Source organism: Pygoscelis adeliae, unplaced genomic scaffold, assembly GCF_000699105.1.
Source record: "Pygoscelis adeliae isolate BGI_AS28 unplaced genomic scaffold, ASM69910v1 Scaffold380, whole genome shotgun sequence".
In the NCBI taxonomy this organism is placed as follows: domain Eukaryota; kingdom Metazoa; phylum Chordata; class Aves; order Sphenisciformes; family Spheniscidae; genus Pygoscelis; species Pygoscelis adeliae.
In genome coordinates this window covers 152,506-177,605 of record NW_008823912.1, presented here as the reverse complement: position 1 = coordinate 177,605, position 25,100 = coordinate 152,506, and the positions used below count along the sequence as shown (strand labels likewise).

Here is a 25,100-nt window from a genome sequence, read left to right as displayed (position 1 = left end):
CTGTCTTTTTCATTCATTAACATAAGATTATCACAGCATGGATTCATGTTTTTTTCCAAAGTGCTCCAAATTATGATGATCTTGCTACCTGTTCACAGTCACTTAACATCCCAATGGCATGAACTGTATTGTTGCTTTAATGCACGAGACAAAGTTAAGAACTATTTAATGAATTTACATTCTTGTCAAGATATTATATTTTAATTAGCTGTTAATGAATGTAAATCAGCAGTTATGTAATGCAAACAATTGATGAAGAAGGCTACAGAGTCTAAATTGTTTGGGGAAATCCAGATATATGGCCAGCATAAATTAAAATCATAAGGGGTTCTTTTTTAATTGGAAAATTTCTGATAAGGAGGGAGACCTGCAAAGTTACATGACATCTAGAGGCTGCAAGAAAATGATAGATCAAATCATATGTGAAAGCGTGGGAGAATCTGATCTACTGTCTAAGTCAACACAATACTGAGTAGGAGCTGGTGCCTACTCATTCCAAATGTTGCCCTTCAGTCTTGGCTGTTCCTGTAGGTACCCTGAGGAAATGGTCTCTGTCAAGCACTCTGTCCTGACAACTAACACCCACTATATTATTGCTTCTTGCAGAGGACCAGTTGTGATACCTGAGACTCACACTGTCATTAATCATCTATCACATTAGAACTGTGAGCCTCTCATTTACAATACAGGTTTTTCAGGAAATAGGATTAAAGCAAGCATGGGACACGTAGAGTTTTCAAACATATAATTGCTTCTATTGAAGTTTTTAAGAATTGGAAAAACCTGGAATCAGTGCCCTTATCTCCTGATCATACTGCCCTTAAGAGTCCTCAGGGTGGCATGTGTGCATTGAAAGGCACATTTCCTCATCATCTCATGAGGATCCTGTGATTTCATTGGAATAGACAATTTCATTAAAATAAATAAGTAAAAAAGGTCAAACAAACCCCTAATAAATAGCAGTTTTGAGATTACACTTTAAAATCTTTTTATAGAAACTGAAAACAGTTATTGCAGTGGTATTTGCTCAAAGGTCTGAAATAGTATCTCACAGAGGAGTGAACAATTCTGTCCAGTTTCAATTGAATGTGAAAGTTTAAAACCCAGTTTTTGAGAGCTTAATCGGCTGCATTCCAGCAGAGGGCAACAATAATAGGTACAATTCACAAAAAAAAGATAATAGTATGGAAGGGTATTCTTCTGGATTACTGCTTCTCTTGCATGAAGACTGTTAAGGAAAAAAAATAAAATTAAAAAAAAGAGAAAAGTTGCAATCATTGTGCATACCTGAAGCCAAAGCCTGCTCAGCTGCTCACCCTGCTGAGGAGTGATGTGTTCCATGTTCTTACTTGTTTCTTCTGCAGAGCAGGCACAGCCATCACTGTGAAAACTATCCCTCTGTGGTAGCAACATCTAGTGCACAAAATTAACTGAATTTGGGCATGGTGCATTCTTCTCTATGTCTCACTTCGTATCATCTCTCTGTCCAGCATTCTTCATAGCTATGATGTCCTAACATATTTGGCCAGCTGAATTTTTGGAACATATCTAGTCATACATGTTTGCACCCTTATCACAATCAATTATGCTTCAAACCATTCTTATATGATAGCTTCCACTAAAATCTATTCTTCCATTATTGGTCTCATATCAACATCCCTTGCCTATTTACTAGTCAGATGCAACATACTACAGAGACCTTATTTTTGATGCTTTCTTCCTCCTTCCACATTTAGGTGATCATGAAATCCCAAACTACTTTCTTTACGGTGTTCTTAGATTTTTTTTTCCTAATTTGCATTCACAGAAGTTGAACCAGAATAGAATTTCACCCCTCAGCACCTGTTTTTTGAACATGAAGTAGAAGCAAGTAGTTCTTGCTAGCTTCAATTCAGTTTTCATAATGCTTCCTGTATATTTGCCTTCAGAACAGAATTTGTTAACTAGTCTCCTTTTGTGCCACTCCTGATTTTATATTGCTCTGGATGAACACATCTTTCTAAAGAATGTTCTCAGAGTGCCTGCCTTTCTTTCTTAGTGTAGTATCTGCTAGGATGTTTTATTTAAAAATATTATGTGCATATATGTTTGGAGTGTATCGTACTGGTGTCCTCTGAAGAAAACAAATGTTATTCATTTGCATCAGTTACACAGTATTGTGTGCTGTGATTGTGCTTAATAAAAAATAGTATTACAATGAGTTCAGTAACATTATGGAAGACTGAAGGAACATTTATCTTTTAGATTATCAAGTAACAAGATTTTTTTTCTCTTTTCATTTGTGAAAAATATTTACATTTAGAATTTGATTCTTAAGGATTGGTGGATCTCGATCATCTGTAGGTGTGTGTATTTTGTAACATGCTGGGAAGAACAATGTTGGCTAATGTTTTTCTTTCCATATTCTCAAGACAGTGTATCTCATAGTCTTAAAGATCAGTGACTTCTGCTGCCTAATTGTAGAACTTTTTTGGGTTTTATGTAATGTTTAATACTTATGCATGTGAATGATAAACACTTAGGGTGTTCCTAAAACTAATCACACTTAACATTTTTTAGTTCCAGGTAGAACTGAACACCTATAATGCAATTTGCAAACTATAGCGTAATTAAAAATAACGCATTTCAAGAAATCATCACCATATTACCTGAAAGATAAACATGATTGGTTTAATTCATCGAAGTAACAACAGTTAAAACAACTATGCAATGTAGGTGCTTAGATTGTACTTTAAAAAAAATGAGCTGGAAATTTGTGAATGAGAAAATTATGTTTGGGCCGTGCAATTACATTTTCCTGGAACATTTAAAAGTACACAAGGCTCCTAATTATTTCTGTTAAAAAAATTAATCTCTATATATGAAGTAAACAAAAATACTACCAAAGTATTTAATATGTAACTGTAACTTGCCCCTAAAGACACATTTTCAATATTTTGTTTAGAATAGTATAATCTCTTTTTCTTGACAATGTTCTTTCATAACTTAAATTTTTCACAGTATTGGCTGTAGTCTTTGCTTAAACTAGAAGGAAATACACAGTTTTGACAAGGATTTTAGTAGCATCTACTAACACAAACAGGGATTTATCATGCTGGAGTATTTCATCAGATTTAAGAATAAATCCCAAAAGTCTTAAAATCTCTGTTTTTCTGTCAAAGCCCTGTGTTTTTCATCCATCTTTTCTTTTAAGAAATTGTGTAAGATAGTTGGTATCTTATAAAGCGTGGATTAATTTTGTTTTAATACTTTGTCCATCAAATGTCCTAGCTCCTCTAATGCTTCCCCTTAACTTACATTGAAGAAAGGAGGAAACTGAAGCTGATGTACATGCAAGAAGGGAGGGTGGAAATGTTCTTCTGACACTTTTGATTCAGGATACGTTTGAAAACCAACTGAAATTGCTTGCCAGCATGTTCTTGACAGTGAGAACTATCCTTTGATAGTGAAACTGTGGGATATCAGTGGCAGTCTTACAGGCTTGCTCAGTATTTGTATGAAGAATGCAAAGAGGTCACCACTGCAGCAAACAGTCTGTTTTTAAAGTCTGCAAAACACAGTGGCACTCACATCTCTGCATATAGTTGTTTAGAGCTGATATTGTAAACACTGGAGGAAATTCAGTAGTGATTATTTTTTTCTTCTAAAAAGATATCATACCTTTGGTTGAAGCAGTGTAAATGTTACACTGTGCTTTCAGGGCTTTCAGGGCTATACAATTGATTCCTAGTTGACAATGTCTTTAATCTGAAGATGTGTTTTACTTATTTACCCATAGCTACAAAAACAATTGTGAAAAGTTAACATAAGAGAGCAAAAAATAAATTCTAGGTATTAAGTATCTGTCATGAATGCACATGGTAGATTTACCAGGTTTGCTCAAAAGGGCTTATGCTTAAAATAAAAAAGAACATTTTTGTTCTTCTAATGGCAGGAATAGGTATGTTCCACACTTAATTCTCCTTCTATTGGACACTTTTGTGTCAGAAGGCTGGCAACGTTTATGTAGATGGAGTCAATGATCTGCAGGGCTAAATACAAACTCCTCATGAATCAGGTGTCTCAGACTGCTTTTCTCTTTACTTTTTACTTAGGGGTATTGTTGAATGTTTTAAGAAAAAACTACTTGAACAATTATCAAAACTGATTTTGCACACTTGATTTTGCACCTAGGATACAAGGGTAGAGTAAGGGATGTTTCAAAGGCTATTCCAGCCCAGTTTTCCGTTATTCTTTAAGGAAAGGAATTTGCTTAAAACTTGATGATTTTGGTGGATGGCAGTAAGTCATTCTGAATTACTTATATAGTTATATACTCTAGTTTATGTTATCACTTCTAATCAGAAAAAAACAAAAGAAGTAGCATTGTAGAATTCAGAAATAACTTTGCATGTATTCTTCTTTCCTGTATTCTGAACAGCAGAATGAACCACGCAATGACCGCAGAAATGTCCCGTTATTCACATGAGCTTGTCAAAGATTTCAGTCCCTTTACTGCAGGAGATTTTTTTTTTTTTTTACATACATAATTTAGAACGGAATGTCTGATATATGACTCTAAAATCCAATGTTTTGGTTCTTTTTCTTATAATGACTGAGTATTAATCTATTTGTTTATTCATTTTTATAGATTAAAAAAATCAACAGGAATTTTCCCGTAAACCAGCAGGTAAGAAAAAGAAAACTTGGAATTGTTTGATTTATAATTCTCATTTCAACAGTATTTAATTGTGTGGTAGCTGTGCATTATTCTAGCTCAAGGATTCTCAGTAGATTTTCTTTAGAGAGTACCTTGCTGCCTCAAAAATTTTTTTTTTTTTTTCTAAAGTCAAAGGGAACTGGAGTGTTTGGTCAAAGTAAGATCATGCCTAATCTTTTCAATTTAATCTGTTTAATGCATATATATATAAAAAAATGTTTTCCTTAGGTTGCATCTCACCCATTTTACTATAAAAGGTGGAATGGGATTGTTATGCTTTACAGAATTAGCCAGTATCCATCAATGTTCTAAAATTCTAAAAATGTATGAATTCTATTGTCCAAATGAAGACATAAAAAAATAATATTTGCACAAGGTTGTGGAGCAGGCTGGTAGCAGAATTTGGAACAAACTGAATCATCTGTCTGTCTCCAAGTTCATCCATTGGCAGTCTCATATTACTGGAAGGCACTGCAATGTCTTAAAAAAAGGGAGTAAGATTCCTTGAATAGAGATGGTTTCTTGCAAAATGCACCATGAGCACAATTGCTGCTCTTCTCTACAGCTATGTGTCAGGTGATTGGAACCATGGGATGGAGGGATAGAGCCATGTGTCTTGAGAAATCTGTTCTTTCCACAATTTTTAATTTTTTTTTTTTTTTTTTTTTTAAAGATGCAAACCTACAGGCAGCTCAAAGTTAAAGGCTGAAATTCTGAGGTTCTAGTTGCTAGAGACCATAGTAAGAATGGACAACAACCACACCTCCTCAAAAGGATCAGCATGTATTTTAGAAAACTCTGTAAACAAAGCATGAATAAAAATTTTCAGGGTAAAGCTCAGTACACTGTAAAGTGATCAAAGATTCATTTGGAATGTAGTCTGTTCCCATACTACAGTAATGCCATTAGTTGTTCTGTAATATAACACAACATCAGTTGAAAATGTGATCATTTTGCGGTGGGCTGCTTATCATAGAGTACATGTCTAGTAAATTAAACCAGTTAATTAAGTATGCATGTGTTGTGTATCACAACTATTACATAATGGGGATTTTTTTAATGAAACTTGTAATACGGGGAAACAGAGAAATCTGATTCATCAGAAGGAACAAATTACGTCCTTGTAGAAGGAGAGAAATATGTATGGGGACTGGGCTGTAAACTTGCCTTCAAGAGGACAGATCTGAGGAAGTGCTTTCACCTCCCTTACTCCCATCTTCAGCCAGTCAACGTATTTCTCAGTTCCCTGTCTCTGGTCTAACTTTATTAATATGGAATTATTAATATGGAATTGTGCTGAGTGTAACTCACAGGGGAGAGGGTATTGCTATTTCTTTGCTGCTTTCTTCATGAGAAGGTCCACAAATCATAATAAATTAATGACAATAACAACAACAACAACAACTATATGGGTATGTATAAATGAAGTTAGAATAAATAAAACATAATAATTAGGTACATTTTTATTTGCCCTTGATTCTCAATTCTTCGTCTGCACTACAATTACTTAGATTTTTAGATACTTTTATCTCAGTCTTGCCTCCTGAAGTCACAGAAAGGAAGTGGTTTCTCACATTCAGCAATTGAAAATAACACTTGCATTAGGGCATTTTCAGAACAGTTTCTATAACATCAGTTACTGGCAGTGGCAAAGAAATGCTCCTATCTCAAAAGAAGGAAGAACAAAATGCCTAGTAAACAAGAAATAGTTAACTAGCTCTAACTGTACAAAAAGACAATAAAAATATAAACAACATTTATAATGTCCCATCAGGCTAACATATTAATTCAGTGATCTCTGCTGTTTTGGAACTCTTCGCATGTGTGGTCAGTAAGGCATTTTCCTCTTCATTAGAATTCCAGTGGAAAGCAAAAATAACTTTCTTGGTTTGAATAGCTTGTTGGTCATGTTATCTGTTAGGGCAGCCTGCAATTAATGCGTTCTTCTCTCATCAACATCAATCACTATATTCCAAAGGAATTACCATGGACCATTTCTAGAAAGTCAGCCGAAAGGTCAAACTGAAAAGAGAGGCCAATTTGATGGGCAGTGAGACTGATAAGGTCTCACAGCCCATCAAATACTGGAAAAGGAAAAGGTTTATTGATCTGTGGATGTCTTGAAATTTTAGGGAACATTAATTTCAAAAACAGACTCCCTTTTGGGTTTACCTTATGTAAAGAGGGTTACGTTTTTTTAATTGTAGAAGGAGCTAGGAAATATCACCTAATTTAAGTTAAATAAGGTATTTCTGAGAAGAGTCAGAAAAGACTACACACATGTAAGGTTAATTTCTGACTTCTGATATGCAGCAGATATTAACATGATATGCAGGGAAGGAACAGGCCTTTTTACTTGTTACATTAACACATAATTATTTATGTGAATATTAAATTATCATCTTGACTACTTTTTTCATCTTGACATTTATTTTAATAAAATACATTTTTGTCTAAGAGGCTGAATAGCTAGTTTTAACTTCTTTCTGCAAGCACATCATGAACTTCAACTGTGAAACTGATCTGATTGGGATTTTACTTCTAGATTTTTTCTTACGATATGTTTTCCCTAAAATGATTAGTCCAAACTACAAGCATGTTATCTGTTTAGGATGGAAATGCATCTATGTCTTATTGTACACCCTATGCATCTTGTTCAATAAAAATCAGTAATAAGACAAACTGACAGTTTCTAAGCACCTATAATGAAACATTTTCAAAGTCAGTTTATTGAAAAACATCTATTGACTAAGAATTTTTAGAGTACTATCTTTAGTCAATACAGGTGGAAAAGGTTTGTATGATCATGTGGCTTTTCAGTTCTCCCTCAGTGACAAAATTTCTACAGTATAATATACATTTTTTTCCCCATATATCTAAAAGATTCCTGATAAATACCAATAAATTTCAGTATTTAACCTTTTCTCTCAAATATCCTCCTTTTGCTAAATATCCAGTTACTAAGGGGTTTAATATATTTATCACACTTAGATATTACTAGTATCAAAAATGCATGTGAAGGTTTTTATTTTAGACCTTTGTCTATCTAAGCAAAATTTTCTGTAGAATTTTCCATCAACAATGACAACATTGCAAGTTGATCTTTTGACTGCTGTCTTCATCCTAGTATGCTTAAAAAAAAAAAAAAAGCATACTTAATTTCACTTAACGAATACCCATGGGTTTTTTTATGAGCGCTAGTAGGGTAATTGAAAGTTATTTTCACTTAGAATTTTTGTATATATATGTGCATATACATATATATATAAATAAAATAAATATATATATGTATTTGTATATATACATGGATTTTATTTAGTTGTTAAAGGTAAAGGGGGGAAGGCAGTTGTCAAACTAGAGTCAAGGAACAAATCCAGTTAGAATTCCTTTATGAATATATTCTCAATTTGGAGCAGAAAATAGCGGGACAGATCCATTAGCATTACAATGAGGAAACAAATGAACCTACATAGGTGTGGAAGCTACTGTAACACTGACAGTGTTATCCAAATGTCTCAATGTTGCAATAAGTTAAAAAAAGAAGAGAAAAATTGATTAGAAAAGACTTGTTGACTGCACATAATGTAGCAGCTTTCCTCTAAGGCAGTAATTGTGAAAGTAGGTTTGTCTGAAAAATTATTAGAAAGATAAGATACATTTATTGGAAATTAAAAGTTCAAAGATGATGAGTATTGATAAGAAAGTGATAATTATATGGACAGCATGAAGCAATAAGAAGTTCTGAGAATGGTGTTAATACGTTGAATAGTGGTGGAAAGATGATGCAAAAAATGCTGGAAGAGGACCACACAGACAAAATATTGTTGAAGAAGATTGTGGGAGAAGAGGGAAATAAACTTCCCCCTTTCTGAGCTGACAATGATGGAAAGAACACTTGAAGGTGGTAAAAAGTTAGAAAATTGGTTGCAATTTCTATATTGGTACTATATGCACGGGCTACATATAGTACCATCTAAGACAATATCAGCAAGTAGTTGAGAAAAAAAAATTAAATAATTGGGTACTGAAAGCATAACGCATATTTTAAATATGCACTAAAAATAATACTATGTTGTAGACAAAATTTCCATAATTCCAGAGGAAAAATGATAAAGACCTCATAGCAGAGATGCATGAAGTATAGAATATTTCAAGGTTTCATCCAGAGGTTTCTCTCTTTGATCAGCCAAGATGGAAGAGGAAACACAGGCATGTTTCCTTTTCTTGGAACTCATCACTGCTGTTCAGCTGTTACACTGATTACAGCAAATGTCACCTCCTGCGAGAGCCATCATTAGGCAGGTGAGTTCTGAAAGGTGGCATCGACTTCCCTGCTAACCCTTTCCAAACAACAGGAAAATGCACCCTACCTCAATAAACTATGGTGGTGTATTGAGGACAAGCACTACCCATTCCGTTTCAATTCCCAATCTTTACATTAGCCACCATGAGTTTGTGAATGTGCTGATCTCAGCTGAAAATTGACTTGTTAGCATCTAGGGAAATCAGCATTAGATAGTCTTTCTTACAAAATCTTCTGATCCTTCTCAGAGTGGAAAACCAAATGTATTGCCTCCAGCTACTGGAGATTTTACTACACATTATAACCTTCATTTGCTATATGGGTTTTATTGGGATTTGGCATTTACCAATTGCCATGCCAGGAGGATGAATTGGTTACACCCGGTTTAGGTACGCAGTGGAATTCAAGGTTTAGATCTAAATCTTAGTCTGGCCTTCAGTTCACCCGATCCTGTCCCTACATGTACAAGTAGCTAAAATGTTTATAAATTGCAGTTGGGAAAGTCGTAAGTTTCTGATTGCACTTTTAACTTATTTTACTCAACAAGCTAGTGGTGCAAAGCAGATTCAGTACATTCCAAACCTGGGGAGCTGATTTTCCCTTTCATTGGATTATGGCTGTGTTCACATACATGTTCACAAATGCAACAAATAGCCTCTTGCTTATTTACTACACAGACAAAAGTTGAGTCTCAAGGTTTCACATGAAACAGAGATTAGAATATCTTGGCAGAGCAGTGTTTTAAAACTTTCTTTTTCCATGCTGTATGTCTCATCTCTATTAAGATGAATTCAAAGGCTATAACCCTCCGCCTTTCATCAATACTGAATTCACAAAAAAAGGATAATGGGGAAGAATGCTATAATCCTTTAAGTTGAATGCTATTTCTCTTCTATCCACAGGCAGCATGAGCATTTTTGAAAGATTTGTCTTGTTTCTACAGAAGATAAGATATTCTTCTTAAATAATTTTAATTTTCATTTTGAAGAAGAATCTTTCCCTCTAGAATTTTCCTGCATTTATAGGAAAAGAATTGGTAGCTGTCCCGTTCAAAGTTAACAGTTTATAATGAGACATATATGAGAATGAGACAGAGAGTGTTTCCATCTCCACAACTGTGTTTAACTCAGTTTTAAAACAACATCATGGCATAGTGAACTGATGCAAGGCATCACTAAGGCAAGAAACTGGGGTATAATTGTACATGTCAGATTTAGCAGCACTCAGTTGTCATGAATCCCAGTGTTTTCCAGGCATATTCATGTTTTTGATGACATTCACAAATATACATGGATATGCCATTTTTCTCTTACTTTTGATATAATTTAATAAAAAACAACTACATGCAGCTGTACCACATCAGCTATATATCACCTCATATTTTGGCTTAATAGGCTGCTGTTCAGCTTGATTAAACTTATGCAGTTAGAACAATCTCATTTAAAATAACTTCTAAAAATTCAGCTCAGTGAGCGTATGTAATAAAACCTAACTTATAATTGCTGTATAAAGGTGAATACACGCAAATGTCACAGTGGCTGGCTTGCCTGTCACTCAAGCCAGTGTCCTTTGCTGCAGATGTGTTGCATCTCTATTACACTTAAAAAGGTGAATTACATTGCTCAGGTGGATTGATAGGACAACACCTGTTCCAGTGATAAACATCTGTATGAAACATTATTTTATTTGTTTTTTAATTGCAGAATAATAACCTCCACAATGACATTGTTATTGTATTAATATTTTTAAAGAAGAATGATTAAAAAGTGTTCTACTGAAAGGTGACGTCCTCAAAATAAATCAAGTCATTACTTTAGAAGTACATTAAGGACATTGGTTTTGTTCCCTCTCCCTAGGTGTATTTTGTTTTCTTTTATTATTATTTTTTTTGTTTCCTGATTTTGCATGACTGTTGAATTAATTATTTTTCAATATGCCATTACTGTAGTTCCTCAGAGTAACCATTCTGCAGCTCTTGACTGACAGTTATTGAACTTTCAGGTCCTATGGTACATCTGCTCTATCACCATCTGTTGTCACAGTAAGGATTTGATCAGGTTTATTTTGAACGAAAATCTCTGGAATGAAGCTTCTATTGTTAAATGTTTACAGAAACACACAGGGGGAGCTGAGTTCTTCCTGTTAAATTAAGCAGAAATGCACGATAGGGTGTAAATTATGCCATGTTAATTCCCTGCATTGTATTGTCAGCCATCTATGGCACTCAGCATGGATTATTACTCCATAACATAAACCCTTGAAAGGCTTATGTTGCTTATTAATACTTTATTGAGCTTTCTGTAAAATAAAAGGAATATCTATCTACCTACCTACCTACCTACCTACCTATCTATCTATCTAAATATGTTTGCCTGACATGAAATACTTTTCACTGAGCAGTTTCTTTAATTGCTTTAGATGCTTCTGAGGCACTCTCTATTATAAAAACTATGCTTTCTGCAGCTAATAAAAGATTTTTCTTCCCTTTACATTGTAGTGCAGAGTAGCTTTTGAACCTCAGGACATAAAATTTTTAGAAGGGCAATACACACCATAGATTGTTAGAGATTTTAGGCTGAGGAAACCATGTTGACTTTTGAAAGGAAGGTCAGACTGCTTCCTGAAGATACTGGATTACCTGATGAGCTATTCATGTTGTGAGTCACTTGATGCAGTTACTGGATAGCAATGCTTATATCCTGGGGCTGCATACCCTATAGCTCATGAGAGGATGGAAGTAATTTGGACACCCGCTGGAAATTTAGATGACAGAAAAGAGTGATTAGATCAAGTTCTTATTTAAATCTCAAACTATAAGTCTCAAGCTGTGTATCAAATCATTTCTGCATGTCCAGCAAATTCAATTTTGCCTCAAGTATAGATTTCATCCTCATTTACATATTTTTCTCATTTATCTCCTCTTGTTTTTTTTTCTAATATTAACTTGTTAGTATAACAAGTATTAGTTAGCTAATTTTTTCTCTGCAATATTACTGTCACTCCCTGAAAATTGCTTTCAGTAAAGGTAAATTTTGCCTGACCAAATTTAGTGACCATATCGATGTTAGATCTGTGTTCAGATCTTAGTTAATACAGGGATGAATGTACTGTATTCTCCACTAAAGGCTTAAATAGGGCAGATGAATGAGGGGAGTCTAAATGCCTTGCTCTATTGTAGACATTTAAAATTGAGTGAAATAAGCAGACATGTCCCACAACTAGATGTTATTAAGTGGAATCCTAAATTGATAAACAAATGTTACTTATTTTTCTGGTTCTGGAAGAAGAGTTACTAGATATTGTACGTATTTTAGTGACATTTCAAGGGTAGATTACAGAGAGGACTTAGGAATCTGCAGGGAAGTGATGTGATGCCAAGCTGTTACCCATTTGGTTCCTGAAGAACAGAGAACCATCTGGATAAGGTCCAAAACACCTGGGGTGTAGCGCTACCTTGGGCAGCTCACAGGGACAAGTATGATAGCCCGTCTCTTTGTGGCTTAGGGCTCTGAGTCAAAGCTTCATTCATTTCAGGTTCAAAGCTCTGAAGGCTTCCACAAAGAGGCTTTTTAAGAAATCAGTGGAGGTTCCTGCTCTAAATAAATAAATAGATAAATAAATAAATACATCTACTTTACAAAAGAATATGTTTATGCCTATTTTTGGGTGACAGTCATGGCTTAAAAGTATTGAACTGGTAAGTGGACAGCTTGGTCTACTGCTTTCCAGATTAAGGTGTTCTTACCAGATCTTTCACCTTGCTTTACACTCCTCTCAGGTGTGAAATCAGGCTTTTTCTGATCCCACAGGTCTCACATGTCTTTCTGCAGTGTCATTTCTTCAACAGGAGCTGTATACCTCAGCTTTTAGCTTGATGGTTAGGTTAGAAGTTGAGACACAGGTTTGACATACTGACTTTTCGAGTGCTGTAATTGCTAGGCTGCCATAATAAGGGCTTTCCCTTCAGCTGCTACTTTTTGCAACAATATGATCTTAACATTTTTTAATAAACCTGACCCTGCCTGTGTGCAGCCAGGGTTCTTCCGAATCAGCCCTCCACCCCCACCCCCAGCAGATTTAGGCAGAGGAATCATTGCTTCCTCATTTGTCATAAAGCTTTAACATGGACAAATACTTGCAGTTCTTCCCAGAAGCATAATTCTGTATCTATGATAAGGTCAGACAGTGAGAAACCACTGAATTTAAATAGCAATCAAAAAGATTGGTTTTGTTGCATCATTTTATCCCTGTGTTCTATTTATATGCATGACATAATTAAATGCTGCTTTAAGTCTCTAAACATATTTGATTCTGATATTTTGCCACTTACCTAAGAAATAGGGTATGTAACATAAATAGGACAGTGAAAGAGATACCTGCAATTTAAAAGACAGATTTTCGGGGTGAGTTGGATATTTATGATATCTGAGACTGGAAACATAAGTAGCAAACATTAAACCAAGAAAGGGCCATTTTTTATTCTAATAGAACAAATGCTTGCATCTTTTTCATGTATTTTATTATTGGACAGGTTTTTAGCTACTATCCAAACAGGCCAACAATGCCAGAGAACAGGAAGAAAATTTCAGCATCCTTGTTTAGAAATAGATGTCTTGAATGTTGCATATGTCCTGTACCTCTCTGCTTTCTGACAAGTTTCTGAAAAGTGGTAATGAAGAAAGGAAATAAGAAAAGGAGAGAAACTGAGTCACCATATCCACAAAAGATATAGGTCATCTTTTTTTTTTACAGTTATACTTAGAAAGATTAAGTATGGGGATTTTTTTTCCCTCTAACCTCACCTTAAATCAGGAATTGTTAATATCCATAGCTTACCAGATGTGAATTTGTTCTACCTGGCCATTTTGGAACTCTCATTGGAGGCTGAGGCTAGAAATAAAAACATTGTAATGCTTTGTTGTAATGTCTCTTTTATTGCATCAAGTGAGTGTAAAAGTTCCCAAGAATAACATTAATTTTAGTAGATTAGAATGAAGGTGTTCAGTAAGCCTATACACACTTTATTCCATGGGGAATTGTATCATCTAAATAAATTAATTGGAATCAATGAAGCATATACTTTAACTGTAGATTTTCTATTGCAGGAGCACATGGGACTCAAAAGGCTTAAAGAAAGTGTTTTTAATTACAGTGTACTTCAAGAGGAGAGGTGAATAAGCATTTCATTTTTTCTCACTCACTTATTTTACATCTATGCAGATGATCGGTGCTTCATATCATACTCTGTGAAAGGAAAAAGGTTTAGTCTCTTGAACTTCTAAGAACAGTGGCTAAACAGAATTCTGTGGACCATCAATGGTCATTGATCTTTTCCCTTTCATCACAATAATAGTCCATGGTACCAGTGATACAGTTGCTACCTGAATTTCAGAAAATAGTTGATGGGTAAATTAGTACAAAGCAATTGACAATTCATGGGTTACCTACAAATGAAGAAGAAAAAAAAAAAAAAAAAACCAAGAAGTATTAATCACTGAAAATATTTGAAGGAAAAGTGACAATAAAATTGATGGAAAATATTAAAAAAATGTAGTTAATTGCAAATGCAGAAACATCCCCTAGAAATTCATAATATGAGGACATTTTTTGTCCTTTTAAACAGTCATATTTCCTGGTAAGGAGATACTGTTTAGTGAGCAATATCTGTTATATGTTTAGCACATTAGAGAACTTTTGCTTTCAATCTTACTATTTTGAGAAACAAAACTTAGTAAGTCCATCCTATTTTATAACACAACAAATAGAAATTTAACAGCGGCAAATAGATAAACTATTCTCAGGAGCTGACAACTGAAAAAAAAACAAAACAAAACAACATTTTCCTTGTTGGAATATCTCTTAGTGATGCTGGGTTTAGAATCAAAAGAAGTCCACCTTTACTTATGAAGAATGATTCTGGAAAATGATGCAGGTCTGGAGAGGCAAAAGGGCCTGAAGCAGTAGGTAAGCAATGCTGTGGCCAGAAACTTCCAACCAAGGTCCAGACAGACATCTGGCTTTTTTCTCTAAAACAGGTCTCTACCTGATGGCTCTGGTGGTGTGTAAGTGCTGAATGTCCGGAGGCACTCGATCCAACTGGCATACTCAGAGTACCCCCGAAATCCAGCAGAATCAAGATACAACAGTATGCAGTTTTTAGCTGCTTTCTTGAAATATGCAGCCAGAGGTCATGCTGCTTCCCATTATTTGTTTAACAACCTACTGCTTATGGTACTTGCTTAATAGAAGCAATAGTCACTCATCACTCCAACCTATTGTTCCCGCAAGCCTGCCCTAATGGTGGTAGGTGAGATGATATGGCAGCCTCTTCTGCTGAAGTAGGCTGCTGTTCAAAACCAACCCTAGACAGTGGGAAAGGAGAGTATGCAAAAAGGATTCAGACCTCTGAGACTATGCAAAAAGGCCTTGAAGAAAAGATGCTCTCTGTGAGAGGAGAGACTTCTGGCTAAGTATTGATTATGAGTTTACATCCATCAATAATTTAATAAAGTTCCTCTAGGTCACTGTTTGCTCTTCGCAGAGCCTTGAACTATTCCATCAGGATTTCTCCTTCAGCCACACAGATGGCACCCATGGTTGATTTTTTATGTTGTCTTCCCTGTGGGTGAAGAAGCCTGCCTGTCCCTCTGTAGAGCTCTCTGTGGATATAGACCCTCAGTGTCTAACACTGAAGTTAGAGCTTCATTCAGGACCCAATCCTAATTTTGGGGTATTAATGTCCTTTATGGGTTGTATCCCTCAGTTGTTCATGATGGTGGGACACTTTGCATAAAAAAAAAATGTCTGAGTGGAAGAAAGCTCTGATGTTATTGCAAAATAACTGTTATCCAGTACTCATTAAAGACTGAGCTTTTCCAACGAAACTACAAAATCCATGGAAATACTGAGAGATGTCAGAGACAAGTCTACTATTGACCGGCATCACCCCACTGTCGAAAAATAATTAAGTACAACATGAGTTCAATAAATGTTATGAACTCTACTGCTAACTCCCTGCCAGAGGGCATTGGCATATGAGCAGTGAAAGGTCCATCAGGATAGCCTAAGTTCAATCTAAACACCAGGCAAATTAAAACAGGCTTTATTCTTACAAAGCAAAAAAATTAGGTTATTGTTAAAAATTAAGTTATGAAGAGAAACATGAAAACAATATTATGCAGAATATACCGAATATCATGGTTTTGATCTAATCATCCCCTAAGGTTTCTTTTCAGCTCCTGAAGGAGGTATTCTAACAGTAGTTTTCCTCTACCTTGCTGTCTTTCAGAATGGTACTGCTTTCTGGTTCTCTTTCTCAACCCAATTGTACTTGGATACCACTGTTTGAAAATTAATATTTAAAGTGGTTCCAGAGTAGTCCCACTTCTCCTTATTTCTTAGTAATTACTTTAGGAAGACTTTTATTTACTTTAATATTGTGTAAGAATGCAAGTTATACATCATTTCTTTAATCCTTTACATGCCAGCTTTTCCATTCTGTTTAGAAAGTCAATTGAATTTCAAGTAATTTCATGATATTTAACATCTCTATTCTCTTCTCATCTGACTTCTCACCTCTTTTTTTTCCCTTCCTCCTCAATCTCTGTAGAATATCAGCGTCCTTCACAAACCATAACCATTTTTCCCCCGTTAACAACTGAGAAGGGATGATAGGATTAATCTTTCATTTCTCAATATCTGCTTATAAGCAATAGAAGAGTCCTACTGTCTTCAATCTCAAGGGTGTCTTACCGGTACGCAGTCTGTACTAAAAATTCCTTTGCAGAGTGTATTTTAAGGATGAAAGTCTGTAGTGAGAAGTCTGATACGCTGCCCCACTGAAAATTAGGGTAGATATAAAATGTGTGCATTTAGAAAATCCTGGACAACTACAAATGGATTATGAAATGTGAACTACTACATTTGGTATGTACTACTGTGTGTGCCATAGACGAATAATGTGGCACTGTAACAAAAATAATGCTGAAGCTGGTTTGCTAAGAATAGTAAGTCAGGACTATTTTAAAACAGATTCCAAGACAGATACGACTGCTTTGAGATCAAAGAGTCACAGAATCACAGAATTATTTATGTTAGATGAGTTGTAGGTCATCTGGTAAAAACCCGGCTCAGAGAATGGCCAACATAAATTAAGTTGCTCAGGACTTTCCCCAGTCAAGTTCTGAATATCTTTAAGAATGGAGATTTCATAACATCTCTTGCCAAGAGAAATAATTCAATTCAGTATTTTTTAAGTACTAGAAGATATCAAAGGTGCTTTGATACATGATTTCTTTGCCATAATGCCACAAGATAAACATAGTGAATAAATCTCTTTCTGTAGATCTAACAAGGTACATAATCTAGATTTCAATTGCAGAATATTTATTTGTTTTTATAAAAATAGTTAGTTAGTTTTTCAGGCTGTTGTGATTGAAAGTTCAAACTCTGAAGGCAGTTGAAAGAGAAAAGCACTGACCCATAATGTTACCTCTATTTAGCTGTAGTGGAAAATGAATACTCTTTGTGACCAATTTGTTAAAATACTGCAAGTTTTATCCATTTGACTGTAATTTTTTTCAAAAGTAGTCTTCATGAGCCATTCAAAATCCACTGAAAATCCTTTTAAAAGCAAAAAAAATTATTGAAAAATCTATGGCTTTCAGAATACTCTGTTAGATGATATATGGCTAGGAGGTATGAAATAAGCATAAATATATGCTTGATTTCCTAATGGCATTCAGCTAATTAGATTGACATGCAGAATTATTTGAAACAAAAAGGAAAGTTCAAGTTAGGTGTTTCTGTACCAAATATGTTTCTGATAACATTTTAGAGGCATTTTTTTAAACTTTTTTTTTTTGGCTAGTGATTTTTTTTAATATGTGATAAATTTTGTGATTGTCTAGAAGTTTTACTTTAAATCAATTTTATATTGTCAAAAGCAAAGTCTTTTTTGTCATATTTTATTCAAGATAATGACTAACAAAAAATAAAAATTTCAATCACTCCTATTAATGTTGTGGAGTTAGTAATAAGTGACCAATATGATTGTGAAAATGTCTTGTTTTCATAATTCTGTGTTCTGTTCCTCCTACATATGATCATTTCTTTTTATATATATCTTTGAAATACACTTTGATTTAAAGGGAGATTAGAGGATAAGTGTTGTCTGATGTTTCTGATAAGGAAGAAATCATAATGTTATCCATATATGTCAAATTTATGGATTAGTTTACAATTTCTTATTACATGATATGAATTGAAATATGAACTGAAGTTGCTCATTTTTTATAGATCAAGAAGAATATTTTTCATTTTCTATTTAGAAATTAAACTTAATTAGACCTATTGCATAATGATCTCAAAAACTGTGAATTCATTAGACAAAAGATTATTTGGTATAGCTAACGAGTGATAAAATTACCTTAGGGAGTATTCTTTATTGATTTGAACACTAAATTTTTATACTGCCTGTTATTTTTTTTCCCTGTTAGTAACTGGCACCGGTAATGTTAGTCCACCAAAGACACTGTGCAGATGCATCAAATACTTCTCATCTGTAGATTTTCATGTTCTGTAGGAGAGCTGTGTGGCCTTCACTTATTTCTGACTAATCCACCAGTAGATAAGACTTCTTCATTGTTTCCCTTCTCTTAGTAAACTTTGTTGCTATGCATTTTGGCAGTTGCTGGAGATACTGATGTCCGGAAGGTTTAATAAGAAAATTTAATAACTAACGTTGCTTAAAAGAGACATCTGTCCTCATTAATAGTTGCAAAGAAATGCTGACTGCACCATACCCAACAGTGTCATGTATCACTTGCCATCATGTTTCTGATTACAGTAGTCATTAATCTTTGAAGAATTTTATATATATTATTATTTTTGAATTGTCTCTAATAATTGCTTCATTTGTATTTCTGTGAATGTGGAACTTAGTTTCAGATGGTGTTTTGGCTTGTTGTAATAGTACAGTCCTTCCCTTGATGCTGTGAGTTCTTAGAAATTAGCAACTTTCCTTGAACCTTTATCAAATTTTTTCATAATAAAAAAAAGTTACCTAATCACCAGCTGTCCTTTCCTAGATTTTCTTTCTCACAGCAAAATCATGGTGCTAGTAAGGAAGGGAAAAAACCCATGTCACTACTCCTACTTCTTCAGTCACACTCTTCATTCAAAACAATTCATTAACTGAACATGGATTATGAAAACAGTGGATTCATGCAGAAAACTGATTGTACTTTTGAAAATAAAATTTCACCTTTTGATGACTTTTTCTTCTTTCATGCATTGACTTCTTAAAAAATGAATGAGTTGCTAAAAGGCAATGTAACTCTAGACTAATTTTATTCAAATATTTTTGGAGATTTTATTTATATTTATTATTCTGGGAGTATATAAGTAGCAATTGTGTTGTCTGAGAGCCCTGAGAAAGCCTTAAGAACACTTTAAGCTTGCAGCAGTCTTTTTCTTTTGATAATCAGATAGGACAGAAAATAATTGTTTCTCAGTATAAACAGCAAAAGAGGTTTTCCAAACATTAATAGCTATTTTCATCAGTTTGTAAGTATTGCCATTTAAATGACTAAGAATAGAAAGTAAAAATCTGGCTCTCTAATAGTCATCACCCAGTAGCCATGTATAGCATTATTCCATAGAATTTTGATGTTCATTTCATCAGAGGATGAAGTATTTAAATATAATATTTTAAGTCTAAACAGGCTTTTGTATACTTAAATATTTATCTGCACTGCTAATTTTACAGATAGTTCAAACTTCAGCCTCACAAAGGTATAAAAATATTTGTAATTCAAGTCTTGTGAAGTTATTACCAAAAAAAGGGATTTCTGTAAGATATGTTTATTTTGCTATGCAGCATCAGAGACTTAAAAGACAGCTTGAAGTATACACTGAGTATTTGCAGTTTTATTCTGGCTTTGTGAGCACTTTGAAGTGTAAACATCTAATTCTATAGAAATGTAATTTTAATGTTATGCAAACTCAAAACTTATACTGTTAAAATTAATTTCAAACAAGTCTAATCTATTACTCCTCATCTGTATTTTCTATATACTCAGACATTTGGGGTTCTCACACTTTTATGGTTACTTTCTCCTCTGGATGGAGCTCAGTAAGCAGAAATTTAACAGGCTTTCAAGATGTTAGCAGCGCAGCTACATGAGTAGTATGATCTCTCAGAGACAGATAGCCTAAATTGCACTAGTTCTGTCCAAGTTCTGCTTACCGATCCTTTTCAGAGAAACAGAAAATGCAAATCAAAACAATATCTGGAACCAATCATTGAAATCTAATTGAAAACTACTGGGGTGAGTTAAGAATGATAATAAATGCTTTCATAAGTGATTCACTCGCACTGCTACCTGAGAAAGATTAATATGTCAGTTGTTTGCTTGGTGGCACCATCAGAAGTCTGAAAGACACTGCCTAGTGACTTGTAATATGCTGATCTTTTTCTTCATTTAGAATGTTTCAGTAGTCTAACCTGAGGTGACAAAGATGAATGTGACACACTGTTCATAGGAAAGGAGAGGCCATACCCTCCAGCTTGATTATCTGAAATATCTTTTTGTTTGCCCCATTAATATTTAAGAGCCTCAAAAAAGTATTACATTTATACTGTGTACATTTAGAAGAGGAAAAAAATAGACATTAATCAAAAGATAAGTCCTAAACACAGTCAAGTTATTAAGCTTTGAATATATGATGTTTACATTCTTACCACCTGAGTGTTGAGCTTTCTGTATTGCATTGTTACCTGTTTAAACCCTAAAAAAAACCCAGAAATTTTATCCTGGGTTAAAACTGACAGTCTTCCTTGTGCCTGCTTGTAAATTCAGCAGGTGAAAAATGGACAGGCAGGAATTCAAATACGACCATGTATCAAAGATGTTTTTCCTAGTAAAAAACCCCAAATCCTGCTGGTTGCAGGTACAAAACAGCAAAAGGAGGGGGAATGATGACAGTGTGATATATAGCAATTTTTTTTAGTCAGGATGTGTGTGAGACCTGCTCATTATCAAAGAGTTTTCTGAGGGCTGCTCTGTTGAGAAGGTCTGTCAGAGAAGGTCTGAAGCTTCTCAGGTTGGCTGTAAGATGCCTGTGATAGTAGCAGGACTGAGTCTCCTCAGTGATAAACCTGGCAGCCAAATGAACCTCCTCAGGTATGTGTTAAATTGCTCCGAAGGTGAATTATGTGGCAGGTAAATAAGAGAAGTCCCTGCAAGAGGAAAGGAGTCTCTTTCAAGTGAGGAAAGCAGATCACTCTAGACAACACAACATCTAGCTACTATACCTATTAACTAGGAAAATGCTTAACTCAATCCCATGTAAAATGCACACATTCCTGGTGCAATTCACAGGATTTACCATATGCTGGCTAGGTACTCTAGTTGATGATTTATTTTTTTTTAATTACCCAGTCAATATCCTGCAAGCCAGGACTAGCATGAGCTATTTTTGTACTGATTCCTTCTAGTAATTTCACACACACACCCCAAATTAATATAGATTGGTATCTAATACTGCAGTTTGCTTCCAAAACTATCTTTGTAAAAACAGCTGCATAAGGTCTTTCTTGGAAAAAGTCTTAACACAGGAATGTTGCAATTTCTAAATGCTAATCACCTCTATTAAAATGATCAAATTCAAATTGTAATGAATTTTAAATACATGTAATTTTTCAACTTGAATAATTTAAGGGAAGCAAAAAAACTCCAACTTTTAATGTTGACATTTTGACAAAGGCACACAGTTGCCCAATTAATGTTCAAATTTACTTTGTCTTTAGAAGAATTTGTTTCAATGAACAGATACTTAGAAGTCTTAAATAAGTAAAATGAGTGCTTTGAAATAAACTGTAGCTATTAACATGTAATATTGGATGAAAAACTGAATGAATGAGACAAAATTTTGCTCTGGGTTAGTAGACTATAACAAGTAGAAGATTGTGAGAAACCTGGAAAAGCAAAGTACAGATCTTTACCTGTTGAGAAAGCTGTCCTGTATCCACATGTAGCCATCACTTTTCAAATCTGTGAAGGCAGTGAAGGCATGAAGCAGTCAATATAGTCCTGATTTCTAGCAAGATCTGGTAGATCTCATTGGGCAGGTGCTAAGATTTCTCATGGGATGGTGTTGGATGTAAACTGTAATGCAGTTTTTTCAAACAGTGCTATTAATGTTGGATAGATGTCTGCAGAGGTCCAGGCAAGTTTTGTTACCCTAAACAACTGTCTTCACTCTGATTATGATATTGTATGCTAAGAAAGCAAATATACTGTTTTCAGTCTTTGATATGTTTTCAGTTATCTGGGGTGTAAGGGAAAAATCATCTTCCATAACTAAGAATTCTTTTCTTCTTTCTCTGGTACTGTTTACTTTAAGACCCATAAATATTTACTTCACTTTTGTGTGATCATCTGAAATACAGAACAGGACAAAACCAAATGGAAAATCTATACTCAGCCTTGGTCTGGTAACAAGATGACAAACATGAGTTCTTACCCAGAAGGAAATTAAACTATATGAGATACAATAAATGTGTAATCTTATAACCTCCCACAATAATTTTATAATCTCCAATAGTAAATGAAATGCTTAGAGATTGAGTAATATATTAGTAGGTAGATGGTTCAAAAATATGAAGGTGATCTTTGTCAGTGATAGCTCTAAAGCACACAGGATAGAAAGGAGGAGATATAACAGAGGAGAACTGAAGGGGGAAACTATTTTGCAAGCAATCATTTTCTGGTTTTATACATTCATAATTTTTCTTATTTCAAGGAATCACAGAATGACTGAGGTCATAAGGAACCTCTGGAGGTCATCTTGCCCAACCCCCCTGTTCAAGAAAAGCCACCTAGAGTAGGTTGCCCAGGACATTGTCCATCCACAATTCAAATAAAAAATAGTTCATTTCTAAATTTTGAATTTCAGAAATAAAAGCCAAAGGGGATATTTGCCAAAGCTGTTCCTTTGCTATAAATAATTTCATGGCATAATTTTCTAGAAAATACTGACTATTACTGATGTTTATTTGTCACAAAACATAATGAAACAAATGAGGTTTCATACTATTTTAAATATAATCTGAAACATATGTAAAATAACCTTTCATTGCCATTTGTTTTCTGTTTCTTTGAGATTACTTTTCATATGCAGACTGCCTTGTTTTAGTGGACTTCGTTTGTGAAGAAGATAGAAAATAATTCACATGAATTAAAAAAAAAAAAAAAAGGAAATACTACCAGGCTTTTCACAAACCTGAAAAATAGGATAGGAGATATTTTGACTATATCTACAGTAGAGCAGAATTTTTCTAGCATTCATTCAAAATTGTATATGATTAGTTCTCCTGTTGACTTTGAAAAAAAATTCTTATTCAGCATAAAATTCCTAAGCCTGTTAAATACAGGACTGTTTTTGCCAATGATTGCATTGCGATCACATTTTTTGTTCCATTTCAGTGTGGGTTTATTGTTTTTCTGCTAACAATTGACTATAATGAATTTTGAGACTATCATACAGAGAAAACGATATTAATACCAGGGTAGAGAGCATTATCTGAGTTCCTCATCCCTCGTCATTTTTCTCCTGTGTTGTCTGACATATTCATTTGTCTTCTGACTCCATGTTTATCCTGTTGCCCTGCAGCACTGTTTCACATAATATGAGTATGAATATGAGACTTCCAAGATAAAAAGCTGTCAGTGCATCTGTTCTGATGTTTGAATCGCCTTACTTATGTAATGTCACATACATTTTACATTTCATTTTGGGGAAATTTTGTTGTATTTTTATCTTACTGTTCTTCCTAAAATATAATAAAATTTGTGTAAAAACTCTGGAGAAGTCTCTCTGAAAGTCAAGGCTATTTAAGTCATTTTAGCAATATGTTGGACTGATATGAAATATGGCAATTTATGACAATTTATCTTGCTTGATTAGGATGTCCGTGTGATGTAAATACATACTAAATTGGGAGATTATGGATTTTTGACTGAAGAAAGTGTCCCATTTCATTTATCATTTAGATACAGATTTTTTAAACTGTACATGATTTAACTCATAAAGCATAATAACTTACTGAATCTTTGTTACTGAATCAGCAGCCAGTAAGTTAACTAATTTGTGTCACCATTTGATTTTGAAGAATGAACTGCTCCAGGTAAGTTAGAAACCAGGACTGCAAAAATTATCTTTTAAGTGGAATGTGATCACAAATAAAATCTGTTTTCACCACCACCACCACCTTTGTTGATAATGGTCAGCAGTTTATAGGGACTTAAAAAAACTTTTCTAAGGTTAAAAAACTGACCTGGTTTTTAAATTTATAAAGGAGCATGCTATGCACTGTCTATTTTGGGATTCACATTTATTTCCATTCATCGTGTGTCTGTGGTTGTAGATGTTTCTTTTCAGATAGGATCTCATGAAATTCCATATTTCAGGCCAAGTCCACATGTACAGCATTAAGATATATTCCAAAACCCACAAATCAAATTTCATATTCATCCACTGTTTAAATACATACATACACATGAACTATTAATTTGGAAATTTAAAATCCCTTTCCAAATAAATCATTTTCTTGAAGTTGTTCATAGTCAAAGCTTTTTTAGAAGTCAAAATGTTTACCACTAACATACATGTCTCAAGAACGTGGCCTCTATTTTATCTTGTAAGTGAAACATTTTCAAGAGTTTCTCAGCTTCATTATGTAAAAATTACAATATTTCATCTAACTTCACATGTTCAGTGTGTTTAGATAAACTGAGACCACTTTAGGAACACATAAATAAAATAATTATCAAGTATTTGTTCATTTTTGCCCTGTTTTCCACAATGTAGCCCACACGTGAATATGCACGTGCACTCAAACAACTTTGTAACTGTTCCTAATTATAATCATACAGCCTTTGCTTAACAGTTCTTCTGTACGTTTAATAGTAGGTATTTAATCTGAAGGAGAAATGCTTTTTTGTTAATAAAACCTCGGTACACCAGGTTGTCTGAAAAGTCAATCTAATTTCTCCTCATGATCTACAGAGGCAAGGGAGAAATGTCTAAAGGAGC

At 34.3% G+C, this 25,100-nt stretch overlaps 1 protein-coding gene across 1 annotated transcript in view; it reads left to right on the top strand.

Moving 5' to 3' along the window:
• SNTG1 (syntrophin, gamma 1) overlaps window positions 1-25,100 on the top strand; it is a 168,313-nt gene that overhangs the window by 92,079 nt on the left and 51,134 nt on the right. Inside the window, exon 11 of the mRNA XM_009335222.1 lies at window positions 4,631-4,669. Within this exon, the coding sequence (XP_009333497.1) occupies window positions 4,631-4,669 (39 nt within the window). The remainder of the gene's footprint in view (window positions 1-4,630; window positions 4,670-25,100) is intronic.